The sequence below is a fragment of the Rhinolophus sinicus genome, chromosome 14 (assembly GCF_057876585.1).
Source record: "Rhinolophus sinicus isolate RSI-liver-muscle chromosome 14, RSI-T2T, whole genome shotgun sequence".
NCBI classification, from domain to species: Eukaryota; Metazoa; Chordata; class Mammalia; order Chiroptera; family Rhinolophidae; genus Rhinolophus; species Rhinolophus sinicus.
In genome coordinates, this window is record NC_142514.1 from 150,502,192 (window position 1) to 150,529,672 (window position 27,481).

A 27,481-nucleotide genomic window follows, 5' to 3' on the forward strand; every position below is an offset into this window, starting at 1 on the left:
ATTAAAATTTCCCTTTTGTTATTTCTGCAAAAGTTCCCTACACTTAGAGCAGAGCTATCATTGCTGCCATCTGCTGGTCGGAAAGAAAAACAATTTACGTGTTAATAATCTTGCTACTACTATTGCTTGAAGTGGTAGTTTCTTAGGTTTTATCAGAATCTCCAAAGCTGAACCCTGAAATTTGTATTCTGACCCAAATCTCCATGAATTCTCATGCAGCCAGTTCATACACTGGGGAACTAGTATAAGGCTGTGATAGATAAGAGTTATTTTTCCCCATCACTAAAAATAAGGCAATTTGACAAACATGGCAAATGACCAGTTGTAATCCCAGACTATTTATATAGTTGAGGCTACTTAAAAAAAAAACAAAAACAAAAAACTCAATACTCCAGCAGGTGAAACAATTTTATTTCACAGTTGTCTTTAAAACCACGAAGACACTATATTCTTTATATAAAAACATTAGTACAGATAACTATACTTTCTAGAAAATGATTATATAGACCCCTTCAAAGAAAAATGCATCACAATATATGGTTTACAGTGAAGGTGCTTGGAAAAAATTCACACCTGGACTGATTCCTAAAACATACCACTTCACCACTACATCTTTTGGTTCAAAGTATAGATTACTGCCAACGGTACATGTTCTTGCCTTCTTACATATTTGATAATACACATATAGACTGGTTTATCACTTAATGCTCCATTGGTTCATCAGCCTTTTCTGCAGGTTCATCAGCAGGTTGGGCAGGCTTAAGAGGGAAAGAAAAAAGAAAATAGGTGATACTATGTCATAAAAGAATTTATGAGAAAAAGGAGCTAGGTGATACTTCGAATACTCAGTTTTAGTTCACTGTCTTGTTGAAATTTCTAAACAGTTTTTTTTTAAGTAGATATAATTTTATAGTTCTGAAAACCTAAGCATCATTGAACAATCCTAGCATTTTACCACACTGTCTTGCACAAGAATAAATGGTCTTCCTTTTATTATAACTACTAGCCTTAAAATACAATCGGCACATTTTAGACATTCTTTTCCTCTTTAGCACTAATAAACACAGCAAAAATATGACCAAACAAACCACTTGTGTGGCACTCCACTGCATTCTTCCCAAAAGTGTTGGTTCTTACTAACTACGGTTTAAATAATGCAAATCTTGCTCCTCCAAACAGTACCAACAATATCCTTTTCAAATTGAGAAGAAATTCATGTAGAAAAAATTTCTGTACAGGGCATTTCCAATTACACAGCTATTGAGTAAGCGTCTATAAATAGCAAATGTGCATTCTAAATATCCAATATAAAAAATCAGTATTTAACCTGGGATTCACCAATACTTCTCAATCCTTTTCTCAGTATTTGTGAAGAACCAACTTAAGTTTCCAAAGCTGGTCCCAGTGAACTTTCTCTCAGTCCCACTCCTATAGACTCCTGGCTGGCCCTATGACTTACTTTAGCCAACAGAATGTGCAGAAGTGGTGCTGTGCCAGTACTGAGCCCTGGCCTTAAGAATGCCTGGCAGCTTTCACTTTTAAGCTTTTGAACGTGTGCAAGCTCTGAGCTGCTACACTGCTAGAGAGACCCTGGTGAAGGAGAGGCCCTGAGACTACATGGACAGAGGCTCAGCCATTCTAGCAGAGGTCCCAGTCTTATAGTTGTCTAAGATACCTAGAAAATGAGTAAAGATGACATGTGAGTAAAGCCATCTTGGATGTTCTAGCCCCACCCCCTCAATGACAGCAATGTTTTGGAGACTCAAGTGAGACCAGCAAAAAAATCATCAGCTGAGCCCCAGTCAACCTACAGAATTGTGAGAGAGACGGATGACTAAATTATCAACCCTTTTTGTGTTTATGGAGACCACTGCCCCCTCAGTATTTCACTTTACTCAGCTTAGTTTTCCTACTGCCATTTGAATTATGAGCTTATCAATAAGTCAAAAATGGCAGATTTACAGTTGTAGTAGGAACAGCGGTTTACTATAGAACTAATAAAGCCTCTTGTGTTATGATTAGTTATATACCTGTGCTTTTCTCTGTGGCCTTTCTTCAAGACCTTCCAGGAATGGAGACACATCATCATCATCATATATTGTAAACTCCAAGTCTTTACCAACAATTCCAATGGAAACATTCTGAGGGGGAAAAAAAAGGTAAAAAAAAAAAAATCAAAGAGAATTAAGGTTGAAAAATGCTTATGATAAAATGCTGGGTGAAAAAAGCAGAATAAAAATTTATATAGTACTTGAATAAGACTTAAAAATACTTAAGTGTAGGTTAGAAAGAAGAAAACTAGTAAGCCCTTGTAATTTATATATTTAAATATTCAATTGTGATAATCATGAGTAACCCCGAACAAAGATCTATGTCACCTAGAAAATTTGCAAATTGGCTCATAATGGGAATGTGCTGCAGACCAGTGTGAAGGAACAAACCACTTAGCTAGAAACTAAGCCTAACTCCTAAGAAACAATCAAATTAGTTTCTTGAATAAGATATGATGGTTCTTAATAAAGAAACAGAAGTTTGGGGTTCTAATGTGTTGAATTTAGTGAGGACTTGAAACTAAGTTTTACATTGGAAAATTAAAGAGCAATACTTAAAATGTTCAGTCAATGCTAACCAGTGCAAAATAGCTCCTGTAAAATTAAAATTTTAGTGAAAATTTTAGGCATGAGGATATATAGCCCATTTTCTACAATTCAGTAAAATTATGAAACCAGGAAACCAGACACTTGAACAAACTTTTCCAAATTGTAAATGTTGAGAGTCAACTGTATACGCAGCTTTTAAAAGACAGTCATTGTGATACCATAATAGGTAGTTTAAACAAATTTTAAAAATATTAATGTACTTTCCTAATTTTTTTGAGAGTATTATTTTTATAAAAGGAAAACTTGTTTAGATTATGCAGGCTATAAAGCCTATGTTAAGAACATACATATCGAATAATAATTATCCAACCACTATAACAAAATGTATTTATAATATGCTGACTGATCTTCACCCTAGTTAATGATCAGTAAATTCAAAGAGGCTTTTAGTGGTTCCTGCATTGTACTATACAGGTCCCTAGATCATTCATTCTCCCCTTCTCCTGGACAACTGTACTATTATCCATTCTCCTTGCAGCTTAAAATCTTGCTCTGATTTCTCTGAGAAAACAGAAGCAAATTAAGAAAAGAATGTTCAGACCTTCCACAGTATCCACTTTTTTGTATCTGTGTCCCTACATTCTCTCCCTTCCTGTTACTATGAATGAACAGTCCAACTTCTTCTTTGAGGCCGACCTTTCCACCTGTGTAATGTTCAAAGAAACTGGTCTAGCAACTTTTATTTCTCCTACATATATGTTTCCCTTTATTTTCATAACCATACAGCACACTTGCTATAATTTCTCCCATCTTAAAAAATCAAAGTAACAAAAAACCCTTTTTTCACTACATTCTCTTCCAGCCATTACCCCATTTCTCTAGACCCACAACATATTATCTATATATCCTCCAAACTGTATCCAATTCCTCCTCCCATTCTTTCCTAATTCCATTCCTATCAGTCTTTTGCCCCAATAATCCATTATGACTATTTAGTCAAGTCCCCAGTGACATCATTACTAATCTAATGGTTAATTCTCAATCCATATCTTTCTTGATCAATTAGCAATTTTTCATTCCCTCCTCCTTGAAATACTTTCTTCATTTGCTTTTAAGGATACCTCATTTTCCAAGTTTTCCGCCTACCTCTTGGGCCATCTTTCTCAGTCCTTTTTGCTGATACCTACTCACCTCCCAATCTCTAAAGGTTAAAGTGCCCTTGGCCAAGTCTTTACACCTCTTGTATATTCGATTCCTTTAGTAATCTCATCCAGTCCAATTTCTTTCTAAAAGCCATTTCTGCATAAAGACTCCAAAATTTATAACTCTAGGCTAGACCATTCTCCACCAAACTCCAAGGGGTGCACATTTGATAACTGCTTAGTCTATACTGCCAAATGGTCAAACAATAGGCATTTCAAATTTTATGTCCTCAACTAACTGCCTGATCTTCCTTCACAAACCCTACCCCAAAACCTGTTCTATCATAAATCTCTTCTTTTAGTCAGGCCAAAAACTTTGAAAACGTCCTTTTTTTTAACATCTCATACCCCCACAGCCAACTTGTTAGCAAACCTTTTCAGCTCTAATTTCAAAACATACGCAAAACTGAACCCCTTCTAATCATCTACAATTGTTCTAATCCACCACAATCTCTCACCTGAATTACTGTCACAATCTTAAAACTATTTCCACCCATGCCCCCATTACAATCTGTTCTCTAAATGGCAACCAGAGTGACTCTTAAAACCTAAATTAAATCAAGTATTCTTCTGCTCAAATTCTAAGAGCCCACTCAGAGTAAAATCCAAAGTACCTACGATGGTTTATAGGAGACACACAAGCTGGCCTCCATTCCCTTTCTGACTTCCTTCCTTATCTTCCTCTTGAGCACTGACTCTAACACTACTGGCCTCTTTGTCTCAAATACTAGAAACATCCTGGACCCAAGGCCCTTGCACTTGTATTCCCTGGAATAATCTTGCTCTAGACATCTGCATGGCTCATTCACTCACCTCCTTTAGCTCTTTTCCTCAAATTCTACTTTCTTAGGTCATCCTTGACCACCCTATCTTCAATTATACCCACTATACCACCTTCCTATACCCAATTGGTCCCTCTTTAACCTGCTTTATTGTTTCTATAGCATTTATCACGTTCTACTATACTACATAATTTACTTATGGGCACACTGTTTGTCTCCCCACTTGGATGTATGTACCATAAAGGCCAACATGTTTTATTGTGTTTACTATATTCTCAGTGCTTAGTGCCTGCACCTAGTAGGTGCTCTATACATGTATTTGTCAACTGAATTAATAATATGAAGAGATTCTCATCTGCTGATGAAATAAAGGACATCCTACATCAGACTTACTGGTTTTATTGCTTTATACCAAAAAGAAATGTTTAAAAATTGTTTCAAAATCTGATCACTTAGTGAATAGCTTAAAGAGAAAGAATGAGCCAAGGCAACCATCTCCCAAATGAAAGAACTATAAGCATATACTCTTCTATTACTTATATTTATGCAATAAATGATTAAATTGTATTGTTAATATCTACAATTGAAAAACGTGATTTTTACCTTTGTAGTTAAGTCCTGTTCTGCGGGAAGCGTCTCTCGTAAGGCACGCAGACCATGCTTAACCAGTTCATTCAAGTTACCTATATGTAATAAGTTTAACAATTATTTCTTAATTTCATCTTCACGCTAGGCTTCTTTTATCTGTTGGGCCTATAGTCTAACATCATGGTTTTAGTCACATACTAAATATATCACAATAAAAACAGCCAAAAGTTTAATGGTTAGCCCTATAATCTTCTTCTAATAATAACACTGCTGAGTATTATTTTATTTAATGACAGGACACATAATTTTTGTTACTAAATTTGACATTTTCTTAAGTTAAATCAAAATTCTGATTCATAAAGATACAGCTCAAAGTTTTATAGAATGTATTGTGGAATTCTAGTTGCTATATTCACTTTTTATAAAAGGAGTCTCTAACTCTATGTGGCCAGTATTACCCTGATAACAACACTAGACAGAGATATCACAAGAAAATAAAACTACGGCTCAACATGCCTTATGAATATATACACACAAAAAAACTCAAAATACCAGCAAACTGAATCCAGCAACATTTATGTTTATATAAACATTTATACATATAATTTCTGTTATACACTATGATCAAGAAGGATTTATCCCAGGAATGCAAAGCTAGTTTAACATCAAAAGTCGATCAATGCAACATACCACAATAGAATGAAGGGGGGGAAAAACATATAAACACATAATCACATCAACAGATGATTTAAAAAGCATGTGTTAAAACTCAAGATCCTTGCCTAAGCAAAACACTTAAAAACCTGCCCTATGATCACATCTTACATCTTTTCCTTTCTTTTCCACAGCTACAGACTTTTTACTTGTTTATGGATTAGTAAATGTAAAAATGTCTACAGCAAAAAGAACGGAATCATAGAAAATGAAAAATTGTAAACAGAACTTAAAATTGGTAGCAGGTACAGTGTTTCTCAACTCTGATTGAGGCACACTTCAAACCAACTGAACCAAGAATCTTCAAGGTTCGGGACATATTTGTATTCTGAAAAAGTTCTACTGAAACTACTGTGGTAGTCAGAAGGGGTAAAAGCTAGTATATGTAATAGAAATAATAAACATTTCATGAGCTTAATTTTTTAAAGTCTTTCTGGAAGATTGATAGTTTTCTTCATTTAGGATACTATGCTAATTCACTATGTAAAGAGTGGAGGGGGCAAAAAAAAAAAAATCACTTACACTCCATAAACTCAGACATATGTCTCTCCAAGTAAGTACGAGCTGATTGAGAACGGGCGCCAATGGACATAGCTCTGCAGTCAAAATAGTTAGCAGATGGACAGGTTTGGAAAATATGAGGGCCCATATCCTACAAATAGAAAAAAAATACACTATATAATTCTTGACTTTGGTTGAGCTAAAAATTAGAATATTGCTAGTCAGTTTAAAAAAATCATTAAAATATAATAATACTCTATGAACTTACATCATAACCAGCAATAAGCAGCCCAACACCATATGGTCTCCGGCCGTATCTTTGCGTTGGTATCTGTGTCTCTTAAACTGGTTAAAGAGCCTTTTCTAACGAGGAATAAAAAACTACCTTTATTTTCAAATTAAATATCATTAACAAAGAGCTCTGGTTTCTTAATTGCTGCATAATCTACCACAGGAAGATGACAAAACAGAGCAATATTTCTTTGGTCTAGTATTAAAAAATGTTGAGTTATCCACCAAACCAAGAACCAATGCTAGCAAAATGTTCTCCCATGGAGAGAACCTCATTCATTTTGGATATAAGAGGTTAAAGATTTTTTGCGATGTCTAGAACCACCAATAAAAAACTTTACATCTCCTCTGAAACTGATGGTTGGACAGTTTTCTTAAAATTGAGCTCATCCGTGTCTGAAAAATTTCAATTGCTTATAAGAACTGATGAAAGAGCAAAACAATTACTTATTTAGAACACATTCTAACTGGTAAAACTTCCCACAACTCTCCTAAATTTTAAACATTCTGTTATTGAAAAGTAACTACCCTTTTTTCACAATCTTATCTATGTTATAACTAATAACTAATGTAAGAATTAAATATCAAAATCTTCTACAGTTCACGACCAAAATGCTGACATAAAAAGGATACTGCTTCCGATTAGAGCTACAAGACGAGACACAGGAAGAGGCCTGTCAAATACAAATCTGGAATCCAAACACTCCTGGCGCATAAAATTACTAAAAAAGAAACAAAAAAATTAGTAATTTCAAATCACAGTTATTCATATCGAAATAGTTTGGTTCCTGCCGGACATTTACATGGATTGCGTTCATATACAGTAATCAGAAAGACATGAAGGATACATTTTTGTACAAACTCTGGGGTCACACGAGATTTTAAAAAAACAAAACTAAAATATTCCTTAGTTCTAAGAAAACCTTTGTCTCACAGCAGTTTGTAGAATAGAGAAGGCTGAGCAAGAGAAAAGTGGCTCGTCTAAATTGAGATGTATGGTAAGTGCAAAATACATACGAAATTTCAGATTCAGTTTAAAAAACAATATAAAACATCTCATGAATAGTTTTCACATTGATTATGTGTTGACATGGCAATATTTTAGATAGATTGGGTTAAATAAAATGTTTGATAATGCAATATATTTTATACTTCAAGAACTGACAGAAACCAATAATGCTGTCACTATATTGCTGGCCTAAGAGAGCAAGGGCTCGCTGGGTAATTTGAAAATCATAAACATTAGCATTACTGTTTGCCTCACTGGTTATATTCTTTCTTCCCTAATTAAATCTGACTTAAGAGATTAGTTTTGGCTCACTACCTCCCATCTTCCAATACACACACTCACATATTACCTGAAATCACTGTTTCTTAAGTGCTCTACATGTTAGGCTATTAAACAATAACCTTGAAAGAGAAAATACTAAAAAAAAAAAAAATGGAGAGTTTAAGTAACTAGCCCAATCTCAGATACTAAGTGGTAAAGGTGGGAACTAAACTCAATCTGTGTGACTTCAAAGCCCTAGCTATTCATTCACACAATGCCTCTGAACTAGAAATAATTTCTGTATCCTCTGGACTCTCACAGAAATCTACCTGTCACTTTCCACTTCCTACTTTGTATTATAGGTATACTACTAGATTTTAAATTCCTAGAAGACAGGATCTATGTCTGATTCACCTTTGCATACCCTGCAATATACAGAATTGAGCTTTGCAAAAATAAATGCCAGCATATTAAAGAAAGCAAGGGTACTTCGGCTGATCCTTAGAAACCAGATACAAGTTGTCAGGCTCTTCTTAGACATAACATTATCTCAAGCAATATATACTGAGTTAACAAATATCACATTATTCAGTGACTTCTCAAAAGTGTTAATATGGTGAATTCTATTGGTTACTATGACAGGGGTCAAGAAATGGAATACTTAGTAACTGAGCCTAAATCCACCACGGTATTCACAATCTTAAACACACTCTGGTAGACAATTTCCTAAAATACCTTAACCGGATCTTTTCTAGAAATGGAAACAATTATGAATCAAAAGGGATGTTTCTTTTGTTTTTCATGATCAAACTCACCATAACAGTCTAGCATCAGCAGTAAGTCCCGCAATTGAGATACCAATATGGTTGTCAACATGGAGAATTTTTTTCTGATGAGCCGCAAGTTCTGACTGTGCTCTCTAAATGGAGACATTATAAAACATAAAAGCAAGTTTACAATTTTCTTATCTATACAGTGAAACTTATGTTTGACAGTTCTGTTTTCTAAAGGAGGAAGATCTACTTAATAGCTTTATTTACCTTCAATGCAACCAACACTGCATGGGTTTTGGATTTCAGACCAACTGTGGCTGAACCTTGTTTGACAGCTTCCATTGCATATTCAATTTGATGAATCCTGCCCTAAAGAAGAAAAACCAACACAGCTTACAGTCACCTTACAAGACCCTTTTATAAATTTAAAATTAATTCAGAGTTCCCAAATCTCAGGTAAGCATAGTTAAATCTCAAATGATTTTTTGTGTTTAAACCAGGAAACTTACTTTAATGATACATTTAGGTTCCAAGAATGTCTAAAATGATTCTATTCCATCTTCTCACAGCCTACTAGCCTATGAGTTTCTAAACATATTGCAGCTACCAAAAGCCACTACATAGAAATAGTATAAAACATGATTTTACCTGAGGGCTCCAAACAGTGACATCATTGTCATACTGGTTGCGAAACTGAAAGTAAAAGAAAGAAGACTTATTAATATAAGAACATTAAAAATCCCAACTCTTAACAAGCTCTAACATTAAAAAAGATATTTTCCCAAACGTTTCCATTCAATATTAACACAATGATGTTAATACAATTTCATTGTAAGATTACTACTGTATTACTGTTGCAAGCCAATTCTACATTTACCATGAGTCAGTGTGGGAGAGGGAAAGCAGATCTATTTGGGACCTATTTTCCCAACTTCCAATTCCACCACTGTCCATAGCACTCCCGTTGGGTTCAGTCAATTACTAAAGTTCCTGTCAACTTACCTTTGCCAAAGCTCTTCCCTTACACCAGGCCCTAATAAATGGTCAAAAACATTCCTTTTCTTTAAACTCGCTCCACTGTCTATCTCTTGGTTCTCCATCTTTTCCAAAATCTCCCCAATATATACTCCCACCAGTTATTTACTTGCACATCCCTTTGTACCTTACATTATGATTAAGGACCTGACTGATTTATCTTTGAACCCTCACTCACTGCCCTTAAAACAGTGCCTTGTACATGCAGACATTCAAACGGAATGAATAAACACAAAAATGTCCCCAGGAAGTTAGAGAGGGACACAAATAGCTACAGAGATTGAGCAATTGCTGCTTTAATGACAGTATTAAAAGAAGTCTACCGGAACAGTACTTGGGAGCATAACCACGAGGGTGAGAAAGTTGAGCGCTGGAATGGCAGACAGAGAACTGGGAACCCTGACACGTATGCTGTAATCCTGATAACATCACTTCTCCTCTCAGCCATGGTTTACTTATCTGTAAAACTAGGTGACTGGACAAAGTGATTGAAAAGGGCCTTTTCTGATCGAACTCTAGGGGAGAGGGAAATGACACAGGCCCACTAGGAAAACGGACGACATACAGGCACCCAAAGCCTGGGGTCAAACCCTGGCAGTACAGGGAGGCCTCCAAGTCAAGTCCCTAGTTTCTCCTCTCTCTCCCCCGACACAGAGCACGAGGGGCCACTCAGGACTGCTCGGAATCTACTCCACTGAAGGAACTCGAGGGGAGAACTCGGCTAGCTGAGGAAGAAGTAGTGTCCGAGGCCCGGCAGAAAGCGAAACAAACCCCGGAAAAAGGCCTCATTGACTACCGACCGCTCCTCTCCCGGCTAGGCCGGAGATGCTGAATCACTGCCCGAACCCTCCCGTCGGCTGAGGTTTCCATGCCCCATGGCTCCGGGCCGCTCTAAGGATGACAGGGGACCTGGCTCACCATCCGCCAGTTAGCGGACCTTTGCCCCAACCCAGCCTGAGCTTGGAACCCAACGCACCATGATTCCTTCGCGGGCCTGGCTGCAGCCTCCAGCAAAGCTGCGGATCAAGGAGCGCTACCGAAACCACCTCTCGGCGATCGGCTGAGAAGCCTGCGGGATTTTGACGGCGGCGGCGCAGGGTAGAGCAGTCTATTCCAGAGATATCGATATTCTTCCAATGCTTCCCGGCCCTCAGAACTCTCAGCCGCTAGCAATGGGCGGGGCTTCGAAGAGGGTGGAACCGAGATTGGCCGGAAACCTGGGCCCAGGAGTGCCCGCGGCAGCTAAGAGCTGAGGGGCGACCTCTACCAAGCCTCCCTTCTTGCATCCTCAGTGATATTAGGGGTGTGTTGCAGAGTCCCTCCAATTTCTCACCGGCCCGACCGGTGCCCCTGAAATCACTCGAGACGACAGCTGCGACTCGGAGTGATCGAGTGTGTCGCTGAGCCTCTCGGCGTCCACAGAAATTGGGGGTGTTGTGTGACGGAGGCACGAGACTGCCCCAAGGAAAACCAAAAAATAATGATCCGTTTCCATGTGTCAACCATACTCTTCCTCGAGCATCTCGTTTGAATACATGCTTTTGTTTCTACTTTGGAAAACTCATCTGTCAAGGCTCTGTTGTCATTGATGGCTATTGGTTTCCCCCCACCAGACTGTGAACTCTTTGAGGGCATCCGTGTCCTGTGTCCTCAAAACTAAGCACGACTCTTATTAGGCCACTGAGAAAAACAAATTTTTTTCTTTTCTTCCGAAAGACGTATTTTCTACTTTGAAAGCATCTTTTAGTAAATCCCCAGATGAAAGAGTTTAGGACAGCTCTGCTAACAGCTGCCAACCTAACATGTACTGACTGCCAACGATGACTTATTTTCTTTACAAAGAAGGAAAAATGAGTACCTAGACTCAGGTAAGAGTTGAAAGTGTCCATAAGGATCTGAACTTTGTAGATGAAGTAACAGACTCAGATCACTTAAGTGATTTATTCAAGTTCAGAGCAATTTAGTATCACATTCTTTTAAAACTTTTTCACATATATTTTGGACATTTTCCAGGTTGAAAATGGCTTTCTAGTATTCCACCTTATGAACATGTGACATTTTATTTACCCAAATGCCTATTGTTTAATATTTAGGTTACCCTTCTCCCAAGCTGCCTGATATATGTGTGTGTGTATATATATATACATATATATACGTATATATACATACACATCTGTGTTCCTTTCTTTAGCATCAATTCCTAAAAATGGAATTGCTGTGTCAAATGAAGTGGGTATTTTTAAGGATTTGATAAAAATTGCTAAATTACCCTCCAGAAATGTTTTACCAGTTTATATCTCAACAGTAGTATATGAGAGTGCCCTCCTTAAATTCACCAATACTAGTTGTCATTTAAAAAAAAAAATCACCCAATTTAGTGGATTAAATTAACAGATTTAAATTAATAGATTGTTCTAGTACATGAAGTTTAGTGCCTAATAGATCTTGCTGAATGAATAATGAATGTTCAATAATTAAATAAATGCTCATTTAAAAGTTTTTATATAGTGCATAAACATTTTGAAAGTTCTACATGTCTATACACATGCCTCATAAATATGTATATAAATATATAATTTTTTTTTGCAAATAAGATTATACTAAACTGTCTTATACTACACTTAAAAAGTTATGGCTGTCTTTTCATGTTCAGAAGTAATGATCTATGTTGTTTTCAACAATTGCATAGTATTCCATTGTGTGGAAATACAGTATTTACTGAGTAATTAGTAATGAGTAAGTAGATTATTTCCAAGTCTTTGCTATTATAAAAAGACAATAAATTTTTTTTTTTTTTTTTTTTTACTCTCAGGGGAGAGCGCGAACGCAGTCCCCCACTACCACAAATTATGCAATCGAGTTTCCCACATTTGGGGAAATCTCAGGCATCACCTTGTCTGGAGTGCAATGGATAAGCCTCGCCCTGGGAAAACCATCTTCGCGATCATGGTTTCTCCCCTGCCAGGTAAGTATGTATAATTAATACTCTTATATGTGTATATTGCATAGTACCAAAGACTGAAGTCCAAAACTCTTGTGTTTCTAGTACTCTTCTAGTAGAAATCTTTAAATTTGGAAATATTTATAGTAAGTTGTGGAATTGCTTGCACTTTCATGTCACCATGCTAGATATTCTCTGTTGCCCCAATAGCTCTACTTCACCCTTTATGGAATACATCAGCAAGGTTCCTCCCTCTATGGCTTGTGGTTGGGCTCAGCTGAGGGCACTAATAGGAGCTCAGAAGGCAGTAGGAGATAGGGATCAGTATATTTATTACCCTCTGTCCCTCCATGTTAGTGCCAGGTTGGCAGTGGTACTGCATCGTCTCTTGCTGTTTCCCTGCCCACATTCTGATTACACTCTCTTCAGTTGCCCCTTATGAGAGTGCCAATTGTTTCTTGCTGGGACCCTAACTGATACAATAATATTTAAAATTTTTATAGGATGCAAAAGCTATACCATCCTTTTTTTAATGTGAGAAAAACCTGTTATCTTTCTTGAAGTTTAGTGTATAGTATTCTTACAGGAACAATATTGGTAGGTCTGAAACACCTGGAAAATAGAACCTAAGATTACATGTGCTCTTCCCTGTTTTCTACCTGCTCAAATATATAGGAAAAAAGTCAGTTTGCGGTTGGTCTTATAATTTTTTCCAATGATAAAAGGAATACACATTTATTTAAATTTTTTTCAAATACTGACAATGTGAAAAATAATCTTCTATCATCCACAAAGCAGAGAAAATCACAGTTAAAATTTTAGTGATTTTTATTCCTACAATAATATCTCCCTAAAGAAGGTAGGAAAATATCCTGAGAATATATTTTCCAAAATTTATAGTATGTAATGCATTGTCTGTGTGTGCATACGCATATTGTGGGTATCACTCTCATTCCATAGAAAGAAATACTGCATTTTTATAGATCAACTTGAATCTAACCCTGAGCTTATATCCTGCCATGCTGTGGAAATTCAATCTCAGCTATTATTGAGCATTTCCTTTTTATATAGGAAGTTGTACAAAGTTTCTAGGGCCTTAATTGTTATGGAGGTACCTATAACTGTCTCAAATTATTTGGTCATCTGTACACATTGATTTACTGCTGAAATTCCCTTTTGTGCCATCTTCCGTCTGATCACTCCCATATTCCTTTACCACCCTTGGATTTCAAGAATCCAGAATCAAGTGAGTAAATCTGGCAGCCCCTGAACCCAGGTGCAGCTTTGCTCTTTGAGGTTGTGCCACCTGGGCTCTGTCATGGAGCAAGACACAAGTCTTAGCTGTTCACTCAACCGATGGGTGTCAGACTTCTAAATCTTGAGGAATCTCTCTTCTATGTCACCCTCAAAGGCATTTCTCTCTTTCTTTCTTCTTTCCTCTCTCTCTCTCTCTTTCTCTCTCTCTCTCCTTCTCATTTCAAAAGACAGGGAGAGCCTATGTTGTTTCTAAGCAGCTTTTGTTTTTGCCTTACAAAAATCTGAGGTCTGGATACCTGCTTGAATGGGTCAAGGGGCAGAGAGATAGGAAAATGCATAGAAATAATATTTCAACAACATAAACTGCCGCAAAAATTTGTATCAAATCATATATGCTTATTTTTAACCTACTTTTTAATTTAAATATTATATCATAAGCATTTCTTCATGCTTTTAAATGTCTGCATAACAGTAAAGTATTCTATCATATGAGTGTATCCTAATTTATTTAACTAACATTTCATAGCTTTTAGATAGCTCTCTCTAAAGCTAGCCTTGTCTGTATCCATTCCCACCTAATTATTATTATTATTTTTGCTAGTTATTCAGAAGCTAATGTTCTCTAATTGTTCTCTAATAGCTAAAGCTTGGAATAGAGCAGATTGGAATTCATAGACTTATTTAGAAGAATAACAATTTAGAGTTGTATCCATATAATATAATTTCCCTCCCTCAGTATGTGTGAGCAAAAGAGAGGGTTGTATAAAAGCCACTGGCATATTTAAGTTGTTTAGAAATACTTTTGCAGAAATTAAGCAATTATTACAGAATGTCATCTAGGTAGCTGCGTAACAATGAATATTACGTGTCCATGGGAAAATTTTAACTTGGCTATTAAAATTTATTTTTTTCAAATCCTGAAGTAACTAACAATGGCCTTTAAATGACAGATGTGGTGCTGCTTTTATGGCCTATTCTCTCTACAAAATGCCCTTATTGGTCAATTTTAAAACTACTACTTAAGAATCAAGGTGTACCGTGAGCCAACTCCCCAAATCATGCTTAAAGGAGCTGAAAGCTAATAATTAAAAAAAAAAAAAAAAGGGCTGCAAGCCATTAAAACCCCAAGAGACCAAATGTCCTTTCTGGTGGTTCACAGTGGGCCTTTGATATAACAGCCACTTTGAAGCGTCCAGCCAGCTATGTTCAACTCAGAGCCACCAATATATGCATAGAAGGGAATCATGAAAAGGACAGGCTTTGGAGTCAGATATTTCTCATTTTTTTCAACAAATATTTGTCGATCACCTTATTGTATGCCAAGCATTAGTAATAAGACGCTGAGAATACCTTACTAAAACAAAACAGAGAAGAATTCCTGAGGATGTCTTACGGAATGAAATCAGAGAATAAATGGGATGGGGGTTGCAGATAGTATAGGGCCTTTGGGCCACAGTAAGGACTTTTACTCTGAGTGAGATGGAAAGCTACTAGGTTTTAAATAGAGAAATGTTATGACTGACATTTTTAAAGGATTATTCTGACCCTTGTGTTGAGAACAGAATGTTTGCAGCCAAGCACACTGACAAGATCAAAGCTATCACAGTAAGCCAAATGAGAGATAACAATGCCTTGGACCAGAATTGTAATGGTGAGATGATAGAAAGTAGTTGGATTCTAGATATATTTTGAAGGCAAAGCCAAATAGTGCTTTATTAATGGGTTATATGTGGCATGTAACAGAAAAAGAGATTTCAAAATGACTCATGTTTTTGGCCCGAGCAAATGGAAGATTGGCACTGCAATGAACTGTGACAAAGGAGAGATAGGAGGAGCAGGTTTGGGGAGAAAGATCATGAATATGGTTTGGTATATGTCAAGTTTGGGATGTCTGTTAGACATCCCAATGGAGATTTGGAGTAGTTAGTTGGCATAGGAGTTGGAGTTCAGTGAAGAGATCCAAGCTGGAGATAAAAAATTGGGGGCCATCATCGTACAGAAGTTATTTAGAGCCATGAGACTGGAGTGAGAGTAGATAGAGGAGTTTCAAGAACTGAACGCTGGGGCACTGAGGTATTAAGAAGAACTGGGTTTGTATTTAAGCTTAGCTACTTACAGCCTCTGAGACCTCTGATGACTTATTTCGCCTCTCTGAACCTTTGTCTTGATGTTGCTGCATAAACCTGTAAAATAGAGATAATATTGGCTAGACTCTTTTATGATTATTGTGATGACTAAGTGAATTTCTCATTTAAACTGCTTAGCACACTGCCTGGCACATGATAAATTCTCAACATGAATTAGCTATTAATATTATTATTATTTTTTAAATCAACATTTGTCTTCCAAAATGTTAATGATTGCCTTAGTGATAATATATAATCAATACAGAGTGATGCCTGTTATTTATCTAAATAATAAGTGCAAACTGGAAGTGTACCGTGAACCCACTACCCCCCCCATGTCTGGTATCTTAAGTTATACTTTTAGCCAAGAACCTTCTTTTTCAACTTGTTAATTTTTGAAGTCCTTTTAAATATTTAATTTTGCTTTAATCTCTTGAAAATTTTTGGTTGTTTTTATTTAGCTCCCAAGATCTATGAAACACAATAATAGAGACCTATTTTCCTTTAAAGCTTTGGCATTCAGTATGGCTGACTGCTACAAAAATAAAAACATGGTTGGTGAAGTTAGAAATAAGGACGCCCTTCTTTAACACATTTGAATAATCATTTGGTCTGGAAATTATTTCATCCTTAATAAAAAAGATGTCTTCTAATTTTCAAAATAAACGACCTCTTTTGTCCTAAATATATTCTCATTTTTATAGAAATCCACCCTGAGATTATTTGGGAAACTGCTTTCTCTATTAAAAACAGGCATTTCTTCCTTTAATGGGCCAAAGCAAGCATTTTTTTTTTTTCAGTGTCAGGGTGGCTTCAGAATTTCTTTCCTTTGGCTTATTGCTGAGGTGGCAAGGGTAACCATAGCGAAACAAAAGAACAGAGACATTTTTATGGTAGAAAGAGTATTCTTATAAATAAGCCCCAAATTTTCATTTGTTGTATTTTTCTTTCATCACAATAAGAGAGTAAAGAACTCAATCCCTAGTTTACCAGTAGGCTAATAATTCCTTAGATATTGGTCATAATAAAAGTAATGTGCCCTTTAAAACCAATGTTTTCTAGAAGTAAGTGCAAAGTTAAGTGTGCAATTCCCTTTTCTGCTGCTAGGTGGCAATTAGAGTCTTGGAGAGAAAATAAATCCGCCCTCCCACCCCCTCAATCTTCCCCACCCAAAAAGATACGTGCATTTTCTCTTCCTTAAGGTAAGAATTCTCATAAGGATAATATTCTCTTTCCTACTTTGTTTTGCTCGAGTGAATTTACATTCACCTTTTCCTTTAATTGTTAAAGATAACACATACAAATCTAACAAACTGCTATAGCTAGGGAAGAATAGATTATATCTTTTAAAGAGGGTGGTTTCCAAACAGAGTGTATGTTCATGAGTGATATAGTGTAGGAAGTTGCTATAATTTCCCTGCAGGTTTTTTTTTTTCAATTTTAGTAAAGAAAAATTTCCTGTGAAAGGAATTCCAGCTGGCCCATGCTAACATTATGCCACATGTAATAATTAAATATAAAACAAGAATGGAGAAAGATAGTAATTTTAAAGACCTAAAAGGAATTTTGTGGGTGAATTTGCTCTTTCAAGTGAACTATACTAAAAACAAACAATAAAATAATTCTTCATAAGAGTCACAGAGTGGCACAATATGAAAAACAAGTTTTTTTCAGACAGCCTATCCATATTTATCTATTCCTAGCAATATTATTTAAAGGCATAGTTTCTATGCATTTATAAGTCTACTGAATCTGGTCTATATACCTTTAAAATATGTTTAATTGTGTACATTGCTTTTTGTGACTTTCTTTACCTAAAGAATGTATGTAATGAATATTTGTTTTATATAAAATTCAAAATTCCTGTTCAAAGAAGCCTCTCAGTTTGGGTCAGAAACCAAAACGACTCTCCCCAGGCTGAACTCACTGAAGCCTAACACCAAAAAGAAAAGCTGTTTCTGGCGTTCTAGGTCTCCTCTGCATCCAGATGGTCTGTCTGTAGCCTAGCCAGAACCAAACCCTTCCTGCTGCCTTTTCTGCTGGCCTTGGATGACAGCCCCAGGCTACACCAGCTTCCATACCCCTTTAACTCTTCAGTTTCCAAGATTTTTAAGGAGAGATGGGACTTCCAATGTCAATTTGGTTGAAAGGGTAAATCAAGTTTTAAGCTTGAAGTTTAGTTTATAAAATATTTATCCACATCACCTCCCCGCCTCCCCTCCCATAGGCATCCTCCCAAACTAGCTCAGTCAGCCAATTGGCATCAGAGGAGCACCGTTTGGAAGGGAGTGTGTGTGGGCAGCTTGCAGGTGAGGTCAGGGCTGCCAAGGCAGACCATGCGGTTTGTCCTGTGCCGACACCCAATACCTGACTCGGGCCTTTCCAGAGCATTTGTATACACACAGCAGTTCTGCTGTTCAGGGTGTGGGTGATTTCAAAAAGTATTTTTTAAAATACCTCGTTGACAAGATGTAGGTTCAGCAAAAGAGAATGCATAATGGCAACTACAAAATGACAATGCGTAGAATTAAGTGAGAACTCTAAAGTACTTGTGCCAGAAAAACAAATCTACTCTGTGTTTTAAAAGTACACTTGGAAATCTTACTAGTGGCATCCATTGTTTTCATCTTGGATTTTCAAAGTTTTGTTTGTTTGTAGAATTTCAACTGAAGGTAATATACAAAGCAAACTACAACTAAATGCGAAATTTCCCTATCATTTTGCTTTTCTCCGCATAGAGAGAGGTTATTAACTGATTTGCAAGGGTGCTTCTCAGTCAGCTAGGATACATATTTTCAGACGAAAGCCTATGACTGTTACTTTCCTCCTTATTTTTGAATCTCATGTCTTAGTTCTGTGCTCAGTTACTTTTAATTATTATTATTATTATTATCATGTCTGTTGCCAAGCTATTCCACTTTCCACAGAGTTGATTAGAGATCTGAGAAATCCAGGCCAACATAAAGTCCTGGTTTCCAGATCAGACTACATGAACAAAGAAAAAAAAAAGAAACTGCGAAAGTGTTAGCTTTTACAGAGCTCATAAACAAAACAAAACAAAAATACAAAGGAACCTAGAGCTGTAGAGAAGGGAGCTTAAAAACATGGAAGGAAGAATGAAAGGATAAAAAATCATATAGCACTGACATGAAAAGAAAGTATATAAAAGAGAGAGAAAAAATAAATCTGATATATCTATTGATCTGCAGTGTTTAGCCTGGAGTGCCGGGGGGGCTACTCCTAGCAGCAGAACCTCTCAACAGCCGCAGTAAAAGGGGACCTCTGGCAAAGGCTTCACGCTTGTGGCTTCAGAATTGAACCCTTTGCCTCGACCCTCTGCACCTGCCTAGCTCTGTTCAGATCTTCACTCCCCTGGTTTTAGCTTCACCACTTGCTTCTCTGCGTTTGCCTGGCCCACTGACGCACAAGGTTGTCTTCTGTGCCATGACCTTTTCTCTTTGCAACTAAGATGATGAAAATTGGGGCTCTCCATCCAACTCTTTTGTCCCAGGCCACCTTGGGTAACATTCCTCCCAGTTGGACCCAGTCCTCAGAATTCTTCCTTCTGTGAAAAACACACTTATGGTTCAATGCACATTTCCAGAAAATAGGCTGAGATTACCTAAATATAGAAAGAACCAAAAGGTTTAGCATTTCCGAACATAAATGTCTCTTTTTCCATTTTACACATTGCCATATTACTTACAACCTTACTAATATTACCTAATTACCTTGTTAATATTACCTTACTAATAACTGATACTTAATGGATTGCCATTGGATTGTCACAGAACAATAAAATACTACCTCTGCCAGAAAGTAAATGTGAGAAAAAAATTTATCAAAGCAAAAGAAGTAACACATGGGGTTAAACAGCAACTTTTCCTCTCAGGAAATCTGAAGAAAAGACCAGTTAAAGAGGAATATTATTTTAGAATAAGTCATTTCATGTTGGTTTAATGCACTTTAAAAAAAATGTACATTTTATTTATATGAAAAGAATTTTACTTTCCCTTTCATTTTGAGGAGGGGGCAAAAACTTGGGAGCACCACTCCTATGTTTTAGTGTAAAGAGATTGCTGACATGAGAAATTTATCAATTTATGAAAAATAATAGTTTTCTCCCCTAATTAAAGTGTTGTATTTTTCTCTACTCTTTTCTGTCATTATGAGTGTGTGTGTGTGTATATATATATATACATATATGGAGGCATCCTTGCATAAAACCCTTTGACCAGATTTCACAACTCTAGTCCTACGCTAATAAGTCTTTAGTTAGTTTCAGTCTTTCCAAATAAGCCCATAAGTTTCTGACGCAGCAAATAATAGTTTGAGTTCTCTGTCCTCTATCCCTTGACCACCTGCTGAAACCTGCCCTGATCTGTTCACCTAAAAAGGTGAAACTAGACTCTATTTATACAGAGCAATTTCGTCTTTATGCAGGGCCACACAGAATTGTAGGGAGCTCCCTTTGGGCCCAGGCGGGAGATAGAGATTGGCTGCCATCCAGTTCAGCTGGCTCAAGAGTTCAGCTTCCGTGTCCTCACAGACAGTCCCTTCCATGCTGACCTTTGACGAACTGTCAGGGCTCTCAAGCTCTGACCCTGTTTCCTCTCTGTCCATACTCTTCTTCCCCACATTGTTGGTACTACTTGAAAGCGGAGAAGCCTGAGGAAAAGGTGTTGGGGAGAAGAAGTGAAAGTCCTGACTTTTGAGCCCAAAAGGATTCTTCCCGAATTGATAAGGGAGTGGTACTGTTAATTTAAAAGGATGTCAACACATGACATGCAGAATTTGCAAAACATGGAGAATTTAGCACAATCTATGTATCAACTGTCAGGAGAATATGCTAGCTCTTCAGCGAATATCCCATCGTCTTTTTCAAACTCCATATTTAATGCAACTTTTTGCAAACATTTGCTTTCTTTTTCTAATTACTTTTTCTAATTTCTTTTTATAATTACTAGTGTCAATAGTTCTACTATGTAGAAATAGATACCAGGAAAAATTACAATGCTTACAAGCAGTGATCAAATGGCTTATGGAATTTGATGCTAAAACCTTTAAAAATGCAAATGATTTATCTCAGAATCATTTAATTAATTTTAAAAGGGACCAACCAATATATATTTAAAACCTTTCATACCGTATTTAAAAAGGTAAATAATATGAAATAACAACTGTGAAATTGTAAAAGTAGCTTTGCAATTATAGAAGTAAAGATTTGATTGTACTCTCCAGATTTTTGTTCCACTTTGATGACGTTAGTGATGGTGGCTCATTTGCATGGTTGGCATCTCACATCCTGCTAGCTTTGTACAAATAATCCCCCCTCTCATTTGGGGGTGTATGTCACCTTTCCACCTGGCCCACTCTATTTACCTTCCAAAAGCTAGCATTCAGCTGAAACCTGAAAAAAAAAGTCTTGTTCAGTTTGTTGGCAACTTGTTGAAGGCAATTGACTGCTTTTCAATAGAAAACATTTCCTTCCCCTATTGTGTCACCTCTACCCCCTAAACACGTTGCAGAGCTCTGGCTGAGCCCTCCCATGATTGCCAGACAATGGCTTCCTTAAAAACAGCAGCAACAACAAAAAACAAACCTAGAAGCAGCTTGTGTCACAGACATGAGGTATTTTTCTTAAGAAAAGAATCATTGCTCTCCACCCATAGTGTCTACACAGAAAAGGGCGCCACAGAACTGGAGGGGACTTCCTAATTCAATCCTACCCATGAATGTTAAAGGGAATGAAACTGAGGCCCAGAGGAGGCAGGGTATATAGTCCAATTTCTACAGCAAAGAGTTCTCACTTTGTCTGTACCAGGGACCATCTTGGCCATCTGGTAAATCCTCCCTGAATAATGTTTTTGAGACCATAAAACAAATACATGAAGTTGGATCTCCTTCCTTATACCATATACAGAAATTAATTCAAAATGGATCAAAAACCTAAACGTAAAAGTTAAAACTATACAATTCTTTTTTTTCTATTTACCTTTTTTTTTTTTTAAATTAAAGTTTATTGAGGTGACAAATGTTAGTAAAGTTACATAGCTTTCAGGTATACAATTCTGTATTACATCATCTATAAATCACATTGTGTGTTCACCACCCAGAGTCAGTTCTCCTTCCATCACCATATATTTGAAAACTATACAATTTTTAGAAGAAAATGTAAGCGTAATCTTTATGACTAGATTAGGCAGCGGTTTCTTTTGTCTTTTTAAAAATAGGTTTAACACAATATAATTCACATACCATAAAATTCATTCTTTTAAAATATATACAATCCAATGGTCTTTAGTATATTTACAGAGTTGTACAACCATCACCATGATCTAATTTTAGAAACTGATTTTTTTTTTTTGTATTTTTAAAAAATAAGGAAGATTTATTGGTCATCTAGAGAGATGATCAAACAGTGACACCAAGGTCTGGATTTTTCTCTGTCCTTTTCTTCTGCCATTTTGGCTTTTTTTTTAAAAACAGCTTTATTGAGATTTATTCACGTCTAATCCACTCATTTAAAGTGTACAATTCAATAGTTTTTGGTGTATTCACAGAGTTGTGCAACCCTCACCTAGGCAATAATTTTTTAGATATGCCATCAAAAACACAAACAACAAAGAAAAAAATTGTACTACATCAAAATTTAAAACTTTTGTGCTGCAAATAATACCATCGCGTCAGTGAAAAGGTAACCTCCAGAATGGGAGAAAATATTTGCAAATCATACATCTGACAAAGGACTTGTATCCAGAATAGATAAAGAACTCTTACATGTTAATAATCAAAAAGACAAAATGACCCAATTAAAAAATGGGCAAAGGATTTGAATAGATATCTCTCCAAAGAAGATATATAAATGGCCCATAACCACATGAAAAAAATGCACATGATTAGCCGTTAGAGAAATACAAATCAGAACCACAGTGAGATACCACTTCATACCTACTAAGATGGCTATAATAAAGACACAATAATAAGAATTGGAGAGGATATTGAGAAATTGGAATCCTTGAACACCGCTGGTGGTAATATAAAATGATGCAACAACTTTGGAAAACAGTCTGGCAATTCTTCATGAGGTTAAAAGTGGAGTTCCATATGAACCAGCAATTCCACTCCTAGTATAAACCCATTAGAAATGAAAAATATACACCCATATACATACATATACATGAATGTTCATAGCAGTATTATTCATAATAGCTGAAAAATGGAAACTAATATCCATCAACATGAATTAACAAAATATGGCATATTCATACAATGGAATATTATATGGCAACAAAAAGAAATAGAGTGCTGATACGTGGTACAACTTGGATGAACCTCAAAAACTTTATGCCAAGTGAAAGACGCCAGTTACAAAAGACCACATATTATATGATTCCAATTATATGAAAGGTCCAGAATAGGCAAATCTATGAAGACGGAAAATAGATTAGTGGTTGTCTAGGGCTAGGGTGGAGGAGAGGAGAGTGGGAAGTGACTGCTAATGACCATGGTTTTCTTTTTGTGGTGATGAAAATGTTCTAGACTTAGATTGTAGTGATGGTTGCATAATTCTGTGGGTAGATTAAAGCCGTTGAATTGTATACTTTAAGTGGGTGAGTTTTATGTTTGTATGAATTATATCTCAATAAAGATGTTTTAAAAAATAAAATACATAAGAATCCAAAGGAAACAAATTCTATTGAAATACAGTTTTCAGAACATTACAAAACAAGTATGTGATATAGTAATACATGTGCTTCTTTCTTAACACATTAAATTAAAGGATGTAACAGCAAGTCTATTAACTACCATAATTTTGAAGTAGTGATGAGCAAATACGATATTTTGAGATATCAGCAACAAATGTAAAAGCAATAAGAAAATGTCTGATTTTTATTGGTGAAAAGTCGTAAGTACTGCTAATACACTGGTTACTTGTCTCCATTAATAATCAAAGGACTGTATGGCCAGTTTAAGCCCACAAATGGGAGGAGGTGACAGATAGGCCGGAGGTTGTTGAGATCCTGAAGGACACGCTAAATTTCAGTTAGAGGTCAGTGAAATAATGATACAATTTTTTCCCCTTCCAAATTCATGGATACCTGGCGTTCTGTCTATAGGCCTCCTGGGGGTGCATCAAGAGAGTTAGTGAGAATTGGACTCAGTCCAGTTCTCTAATCCTATTCTTTTTTTCTCTCTTCATAAAGGGGTGTAGATAGAAAAGAATGAGTTTTATTTAAATTGCTAGATTTAGTCAGTTCTAAAAAGAGAGGGACCCGAGAGTTGCTTGTCTGCGAGGTTCTAAAGAAAAAAGAATTTGACTATGACCCACCTTCCTACTTCATCCCCCCCCACCCAGCCGTACAACCCGTGTAGACCACCACCACCAAATAATGTTATAATACTTCTCCCTTTTAGTAGAAGACATTGATTTAGAGAAATAATTATTGTTTAGAGCCCTAGTGGAAATGTGGGTGTTGAAGTTTTCTTAGAGGGATTATTTTCAAGAGTTTGCTTTTGAATGCCTGGCAAGATGAAAAAGCTGCCAGGAGCTTGAATCAGTTGGAAAGAAGGTGAGGTTGTTGCCGGAAAACGGGTTCTTGGTGTGTGCCACAGGAAAGAATTTAAGGACTCACTGAATGAGCCAAGTAAGCGGTGAATTTATTAAAAGGAGGGGGATGGTACACTCCCAAGGTGGTGGGAGCGGGCAGGCCCAGAGAAGAGTAACTGCTCCGAAGAACAAAGGGACTTAGGAATTTATTACCTTCAAAATGAGGGTATGAAATATTTGAAATTTAGGAGTGGCATTATAGGCGTTCCCAGGCCGGTCCTCACTGTGCACTCCTGGTGGGAGGTGGGATTCTCTTGTCCTTATTTGGCTGTAGTCAGAACTGTCATGGTGGTACAGGGGGTAGAGATTGTCCCTGCCTATACTGCTAATAATATTGTAATCTATTACAGTTAACTAAAGTTCACTACCTACCCTCATCCCCCAGGATCTTTGGGCTCATCTGGTTGTCTGTCTTCTATTGGTGGTTTCTGACCGGTGGCGTGCCCTGGTCCTTGCTCTGTGTGTTTCACCTGATCTCTGGACCTTGACCACTGGGTTCTGACTCATGACCTTGGCTTTGTTTTGGAATCCTGACTGATGATCTTGTTCTGGACCTTCCCAGTTTCCATCTATTTTTACTGCACTCCCAGCTCTCTTGTTCTGGGCTATCTTTAACTAGGATGGCCATTCAACCTGGGCTTTCCAGGTAGTTTTTAGAGATAGCTGCTGATACACTTGGTCACTAAGAGATGGACCAGAGGAAAACAGAGACAATGAAGTTGTTTGCCTTCATTGTATTCAAGTGACAATAAATACAGGATGATTACAATATGTACACACAAATAGAGTGATAGTTTTAAAAAATGTGAATAGAATATATGACGTTCCTGCCATTATTTGAAATCTGGGGCAAGGAGGTTTTTGGGGCCTCCTCTGAACTGTGCCTTCTTTCCCAATTATCTCTACCATGTAACATGGTACTGCCTGATAGAGTAGGAGAACCTGGCCGTGGTCTGGGATTGGGCATTAAGACTGGTGGTCATTTTAGTACTGGAAATTAAAAGGTTACACAAACCATGATCATATTTTATTAATTAATAAAAAAAGATACGTTTTGACTATTTCTGCCATCAAAAATTCTCCGGGCAATATAATTTCTATACCAAAACACTAGAGTCAAAAGGACAGAATATTTAAAATTGACACTATCTGGAAAGCCCAGGTTGAATGGCCATCCTAGTTAAAGATAGCCCAGATCAAGAGACCTGGGAGTGCAGTAAAAATAGACAGAAACTGGGGAAGGTCCAGAACAAGATCATCAGTCAGGATTCCAAACCAAAGCCAAGGTCATGAGTCAGAACCCAGTGGTCAAGGTCTAGAGATCAGGTGAAACACACAGGATCAGGGCACGCCACTGGTCAGAAACCACCAATAGAAGACAGACAAACAGATGAGCTGAACGACTCTGGGGGATGAGGGTAGGTAGCCAAACACCCAGGGCAGTGCTCCAGGAACGGGAGCTCTCTAGGCACCGATGGAGAGGGACAAGCAGGTAAGACAGCTGACTTGAGTCTTGATAACAGGACTGCTCTAGACTCACGTCTAAAGATTTGCTGACTCTCATTGGGACAGAACTTAATCCCTGCAAGGCTAACCTGAACCTGCAAATGGGGAGGCGAGCAATGGGGCAGAGGCTGGGGAGTAGAGGAGGAGATGGAGATGGAGCATCAGCTGCTTCTGGTGGGCAGGCTCCTGACAGACTACTATACTATGTATCCACAGTGACATATACATAATATTGTTATTAGCAATGACAGTAATCGCTGATGTTTATGTGTCATTGATAACCCTTTACATATGTTAATGTACTTAAGCTTACAACACACCTAGTAAGTGGTACTATTATTATGTTTATTAGGTAAAAGAGGAAAGTGAGGCACAGAAAAGTTAAGTGATTTGCCCAAGGTCAAATAACTACTGAGTACTAAAGGTGGAATTTCAAGGTAGGCACTGGCTTCATTTGCCTCACGACTCCACAGCCCTCGTGTGTGTGTGTGTGTGTGTGTGTGTGTGTACATATGTCCTCATACACACACACGTGCACACGTGCGAGCACATAGATACAATGGTCTTGGAGTTTGTACTGGCTCACAAGAGCCAAATGTGCGCATCTCTTCCCAACTCCACATTCTGTGGCAGTATATTGGTAGCTTGAAATTGGCCGCAGTGGGAATATCTAGCATAGAAATTGGCAAATCAGGACTTTATTTTTTGAAGTCCTGTTGTTGGCTTACCAACATACCACTGAGTATGCATATCACATAGAGACACATATCATATGCCTTGGCAAATAGAATAATGTAACCAAAAACATAAATAAATTCACATTATAAGGTGCAGATAAATAAAAAATCTCCAACTATAAAACAAAGTTTAAAAATACTAAGTACAAGAAATATGTTTCTTCTTGACTGTGTAATAAATTTATTTTTACCTACTTTCCCTCACACCCAGCCTATACTGATTAAAGATCAAATAAAAATATTTCTTTAGAAAATACTTGCTATAAAATGTTAAATTTCAGTATAGAAAAAAATGGCTTGATATTGCTCTGTGAGCAATACTATATGATAGGTCCCTATCAGTCTTAGATTTGCTATGTTGCTAAAAGAAAAATACCGATTAAAAAAAAACTCTGATGTTTGCAATTACACAATTGCTGTCTGTTTTTCAGTTAGACTCATGATAGTAATGAAAAAGATACAATGTCTATCTATTTATGGCTTTTGATGAAATGTGCCTATAGGTTGCTGTGAATTTTAATATGAAACTCATTGCCTGGGATCTGCA

At 36.9% G+C, this 27,481-nt stretch overlaps 1 protein-coding gene and 1 non-coding gene across 2 annotated transcripts; both read right to left on the minus strand.

Moving 5' to 3' along the window:
• Positions 1 to 390: 390 nt before the first annotated feature.
• On the minus strand, positions 391 to 10,862 carry PSMA1 (proteasome 20S subunit alpha 1). The gene is made up of 10 exons (XM_019754487.3): positions 10,733 to 10,862; positions 9,370 to 9,414; positions 8,989 to 9,090; positions 8,764 to 8,867; positions 7,312 to 7,400; positions 6,656 to 6,726; positions 6,409 to 6,538; positions 5,188 to 5,267; positions 2,031 to 2,141; positions 391 to 758 (listed from the first exon to the last, which is right to left on the minus strand). Exons 1-10 carry the CDS (start codon positions 10,733 to 10,735, stop codon positions 702 to 704), a joined length of 792 nt encoding a protein of 263 aa, XP_019610046.1. The 5' UTR covers positions 10,736 to 10,862; the 3' UTR covers positions 391 to 701.
• Positions 10,863 to 12,565: 1,703 nt separating this feature from the next.
• Positions 12,566 to 12,729, minus strand: LOC141572526 (U1 spliceosomal RNA). The gene has a single exon (XR_012497851.1). It is a non-coding gene; the product is annotated as a U1 spliceosomal RNA (small nuclear RNA).
• Positions 12,730 to 27,481: the final 14,752 nt, after the last annotated feature.

Bases quoted from the DNA above. Each gene is read 5' to 3' on its own strand.
- PSMA1 (XM_019754487.3), bottom strand. The intron at 7,401-8,763 runs GTGAGTTTGATC...TTTCTTTTTTAG, and splicing joins GCTGATGCTAGACTGTTATG to TAATTTTATGCGCCAGGAGT. The intron at 6,727-7,311 runs GTATCCTTTTTA...AACCAGTTTAAG, and splicing joins TGTAGCTCTAATCGGAAGCA to AGACACAGATACCAACGCAA.